Source organism: Chinchilla lanigera, unplaced genomic scaffold (genome assembly GCF_000276665.1).
Source record: "Chinchilla lanigera isolate Chin_1 unplaced genomic scaffold, ChiLan1.0 scaffold00011, whole genome shotgun sequence".
Classification (NCBI taxonomy): Eukaryota; Metazoa; Chordata; class Mammalia; order Rodentia; family Chinchillidae; genus Chinchilla; species Chinchilla lanigera.
In genome coordinates, this window is record NW_004955412.1 from 20,234,818 (window position 1) to 20,240,247 (window position 5,430).

The 5,430-nt window shown below is 46.4% G+C and overlaps 1 protein-coding gene across 5 annotated transcripts in view; it reads left to right on the top strand.

Annotated features, from left to right (window-relative positions):
• The first annotated feature begins 1,789 nt into the window (after positions 1 to 1,789).
• The window catches only part of Hinfp (histone H4 transcription factor), a 10,682-nt gene continuing 7,041 nt past the window's right edge, over positions 1,790 to 5,430 (top strand). The window contains exons 1-2 of one of the 5 annotated variants that reach the window (XM_005378307.2): positions 1,813 to 1,892; positions 4,011 to 4,144. Coding sequence is in view for 1 of the 5 variants with exons in the window: in XM_013511078.1 (XP_013366532.1) it covers positions 1,930 to 2,169 (240 nt within the window). In the remaining 4 variants the exon portion in view is untranslated. The other 4 variants (XM_005378310.2, XM_013511079.1, XM_005378309.2 and 1 more) reach the window with 4 other exon arrangements.

Consider the following 5,430-nt stretch of genomic DNA (forward strand, 5'->3'; position numbering starts at 1 on the left):
AAATAAAGCTAAGAGGCATTTTCAGTGGTGTTAAGTCTCAATTAAAATGAGGTTGGCATTTCATGAAGTTCTACTACATGCATTTCTGAATGAATCAAGTTGGTAAAATATATTTTGTATTTTTCAATTATATTTTTTTAAATCCTATTTTAAAATGGGGAGTAAGCTAAAATTCACTGTTAAAAACAAAATTCATACTGAGGATATAACTTCACAGCAGAATACTTCTCTGTCATGTTTGAGGCCCTGAGTCCAATCCCCATTACTGCAACAAACAATAGTATCAACGACAACAAAAAAATTCACAGGTTTTTTTGCGGGGAGGGTGCTGGATCAAACTCAGAGCCTCTGTTGGCCAGTGCTGTACCACTGAGCAATACTCCCAGCCCTGACCTTACCACTGTTAATGATATCTTTAAATTCATTTTATTTATATTGAAATGTATTTCTCTGATTATATAAATGATATCCGGTATTTCTGGGTTAGAAGATACAGAAAACTACAATAAAATGTCAATCCCAATGAACATTACTAAGGTACAGAATTTATTTAGCAAATATGTTGAACCCTTACAGAGGTTCAGCCACTGGACTAAGTGATGGGGTTCTACCAGTGCAGAAATAATAGATACAATCCCTGTTCTCCCTCGCTGAGGGAGTCTGTAAAAGAAAGTAGAAGAGAAAACGGGCGAATACAATACTGTGTGCTGGACCCGTATTGGCAAATACAGGAAAGGACTGTCAAGGAAGTCCTCTTGGAAAAAAAGAAAGCAAAGCAAAGCATCTCGGCTGATACCAGAATGACTAGCAGTCAGTCATAAATGTTGAGACAGGGAGACGGGGAAAAGAGCAGAGAAAAGAGGAAGTACAAGGGATAAGAGGTTGAAGGTGGTTAGGTGTGGAAATAAGATGGAGCAGGACTCAACATACGAATGAAGAAGGCAGGACCCAGATGCTGAAGGATCTAGAAAGCCTCAGTGTGATAACGCAGGATAGTGATTCGGTCAGATCTGGGTTTTTTTGTTATTTGCTTTTTGCGGTTTTTGTTACGATCACTTTGAGTGCTCCGTAGAGGATGTTTTGGTGGGAAGCTAGCGCAAATCTCAGTGGGACCAGTTAGTTTAATGTAGAAATCTGGGCTGGACCGCACCCATGGTTTAGGCTGCAGGAGGTGAAAATAAAGGGGGATAAGTTTTAGATACTGTTTTTAAGAAGATAGACTCCACAGAACTTGGCAGCGGACTGGATGTGACGAGTGAGGGAGGAATCAGGCTACACACTCGGTTTCTGAAGTAAAAGACTGGACGGATGACAGGGCGTTCAAAAAGCCTGGAAACTAGGCAGAAATTAGCGGGGAAGTGGGCACAGGAATACCAGTATTTAAAAGAAGGTTAAGAGGATGAAGGATGGATGTAAGGTTCTCAATTAGGGCAGAGCCTGGCAGCCGCACTGGACAGAGAGCATCCCACACCATCTGCTTCGTGCCGCCCACGCGGCGGGCTAACTAAAGCCTGGAGCCAGCGATCGGGAAGACCCCCACAAGTCCCCCCCGCCAGAGCCCTGCGCATGCCCACTAGGCCCCGCACGCCGAGTCTGCGCAGTTGGGTAAATTCAGGCCCCCAAGTTCTCCGCTAGCACACCCTGCAAGGCCGGCAGCCTACACCTTTTGCCGCATCCGGTCGCCCCTCACTCCAGCCGTGGACGCTCAATCCCACCCACCGTTACCGCCCCTTCCGTGTTTTGGTGCGCACGGGTTCCGTCAGGCGCAGCGACCATTGGCTGCCAGTCGAACAGAGGACAGTGATTGGCTGTCGCTGGCCGTCGCTCAAGCGCCGTCGGGGTGGATGGTCTGAGGTGGGTGGAGAGCTGGAGAGCCCGGGAGCTGACGCTCGGTAAGTTGGGGCTCCGTGCGCGGCGGGGTTGGCGGCTATGGTGCGCTCGGCGGGAGTTACAGAGGCTAGGCTTTTCCGAGACGTCTCCCCGCGGGTTCCTGTTGCAGCTCGGCCACGCTGCACTGGGCTATCCCGGTCCCCTCACCCCGACTCGAACCTCCCCGCGTCTGGTCTGGGGGCTTCGCTGCCGCCGAGACTCGAGCACCGCCGCGCCTCCGGAGAAAGGAGTCCCGGAAGTCCGCAGGGCTTCGAAGGAGAAGCCTGTGCCTTCTGGAAGGTCTGTTTCCGTCCGTCCGAATCCTGCGGTCCTCGAAGCTTGGCCCGCGCGCCTCACCCTCTTTGCTGAGGCGAGCTTTCCCGGTTTCAGCTGCCCACGGGCTTTCTGTCCGTCCTCATCTCCCTTGTCGGGCGCTGTTTTGGTCGTTGTCTTCACACGTCAGAGGCTTATCCCTTCTGCCAAATCGGGAGTCCTTAGGAGGTTAGGACGTGGGTCCATCCTTTCCTTGAATAGCCTTCAGGATTCACTCGGGGTCTTGCGATACCGGTGTGTGCTGGGTGTCGGTGTGTGGTATACACACACACACACACACACACACACACACACACACACACGTGTTTGCTTGATTGCTCCTTTCTTTGACTTCTGATGAAGAGGCTCTTAGGTTGTTTTTGTTGGCATTTTTGCAGTATCCACGCTTGGGCCTCTCACCTTCAGCAGCAAGGATAGTTATAGCTGACACTTGTTGAGTTAAGCTAAATACTTTATATCCAATGTCTAGTTCTTTTGTTTGAGACCCAGCCTTGATACTTAGTCCAGGCTGACTTTGAACTCACCAGCCCCCAGCCTCAGCCTCTAGTCTCAGCCTCCTGAGTGTTGGGGTTCCATTCATGGACCTCTTGCACCCAAGTACTTGATTTCTTTTCTTTTCTTTTTTTCTTTTCTTCTTTCTTTTTTTGCTCGATTTTTCCTTCCTTCCTTCCTTCCTTCCTTTCTCTCTTTTTCTTTCTTTCTTTTTTTTTTTCTTTCTTTCCCTCTCTTTCTCTCTCCCTCCCTTCTTCTCTTTCTTTCTTTCTTTCGACAGGGTCTTGCTATGCAGTTCAGGCTGGCCTTGACCTCACTTTGTAGCCTAGGCTAGTGTTGAACTCACAACGATCCTCCTGCCTCAGCCTCTCGAGTGCTGGGATTGCAGGCGTGGGCTACCACCCCCTGCTGGGAGTGCTTGATTTCTTAATTCACTGTCGTGTATAATTGTTCCCGTGCTGCATGGGAAACTAAAGTTTAACTAAGTTGCCTAAAATCATGTAGTTGTAAATGTTGGAGTTTTGTAACCAGATCAGTAGAATCCAAAACCCATGGCTGTAATGTTAGTATCCCGTTTTACATTTAAGGAAAAAGGCTCAGAGAGCCCAGGTGATGTGTCCAAAATAAAGTAGTAAGTTATAGATTTCCTTAAAACATGGCAAGAGGGGTAGGGGTTTAGCTCAGTGGTACAGCATGTCCACTGCATATTCAAGGCCCTGGGTTTCATCCCCAAAGGCACAAAACAAACAAAACACTGCAAGAACTTCTTAGTAGGTGTGCACTTGCCGTACATATAGAACTGAGCAGGGCGTAGGCTAAGGTTCTGAGGATCTTACAGCTTAAATGGAGAATGCTAAGAAGATAATGACTTAATAAAACAGGTTCTAGGTATTGTATATATTGGTATGAGGTCTGTAATGAGAGGCCCTTGAACAGGAGGGGTAAGACAGGATAGGAAAATGGAGCCCAATTCCTTAGCTTTCCTTGTCTCCATTACTTCTGAGCTCTGTGACCCTGGGTAAGTTACCTAACCTGTCCTAACCCATTTCCTCATCCTTAAAATGGGATAATGATAGTACCTACCCAATAAAGTTGTTGTATTGATGAGTTTGTATTCTTATAAAACACCAGAACAGTGCTTGGTATTTAAGAGATATTTAGTAGACAGAGCAAATTAATTGAGACAGGAAACTTGAGCCCACCTTTCTCACAGTTCGCTCAGTTTCCTTTCTAGTATACTAGCTGTTCAATTTGTATTCCTTGCCTACAGAGGGTGTAGTGATGACTGTATAGTTACTTGTCCCTTATCTTCCCAGGGTAAAGCAGGAACACAGAAAAATTGAAGAAAGCTGAGGGACAGTGAAAGAAGGCATCAGGGAATTTTGCTTGTTCGGGTCATTGGATTGCTAGTCAGTCTTCCTCCTGGATCTTATCCATCAGTGTAAACCAGGTATATGTTCAGAATATATGTGCTCAGCACCATGCTCAACACAGTGTATGGACACAGGCGGGCACTACATGGTTGGTTTCTGCTTAGAAGCAGCTTATAACCCAGTTAGGCAAAGAAAATTAGAACAGTTGAAAGGACAATGGGTAACTATGGCAGCATAACATAGTTTTGAGATTTTACGTTGTCTGACAGCTGTAGAACCAAAAGATAAAAGTAATCACTGAGGGGTGAGACAGTTTGACTTCTTGAAATGTGGTCATATCCAAATATTTATGGAGCATCTAGGGCAGTGATGGCGAACCTTTTAGAACTTTCAGTGATAACAAACAGCTAGCTGGGACACACATGCCATAGGTTTGCTGCCACTGATCTAGGGTATACAAAACTCTGCTGACATTGAGAATGGGAAAGGAATATGTGACACTCCCTGCCCTGAACAACTGCTAGTCTAGGGGAGACAGACACGTACTATAATTAAGATGTGTGTGGAGTGCTGTGGACAGGAGATGAGGTATTTCAGTTGTATTTGGATGAATTGGGAAAGGGTCACCAAAGAAGAGACATTCGGGCTTGAAGGATGAGTAGAATCTTAGGAAAATGTAAGCTATTTAAAGACAAAATGATTGAATCAGAAAGGAACAGAGAATGGATATGTGGGGGATGAAGCCAGAGAAGCAGAAAGACATGGGAAAAGATCGTGATCTGTCTTGGTTACTTTCCTCTCGTGGCTGAGACAAAATACCTGACATCCAAAATTAAGTGAGGAACGGTTTATTTAGCTCACAATTTGTGGAGGTTTCAGTCCATAATCAGCTGGCTGCAAGGCAGGGTGGCCTGGCACAGGGGCAACAGTTCAGGGTGGCAGAACACAGCTAAAGCAGCAAGAGCAAAAAGGGAGGAGCAAGAGAGCAAGCCTCTTTTCCTCCCCTGTATTGTATGCTGGCTACCCACCCTCTGGTGGGTGTAGCGCTTTCACACCATCCTGGTGCCCTCCTCTTGCACAGGCTCAGGATGTTTACAAAGTGAGGACCTTGGCCCCTTGCAGTTAGTTAATCTTCAAAACTTCTCAAATTGAGGGATGTACAACATCCTAGAGCAGTGAGGCCATATCTTCTACACAGTAGGATATAGAGGTGCTGAGTTACTTAATTAAGCTTCTAGACTTCTCAAGTTGACACAGTGTATCAACCATTACATGATCTTTGCATTTGGACCCTCATGCCAAATGAAATGTAGAGAGGACTCACCTAAAGATTTGACATACCGATCCGGGCGTGGTGCACATG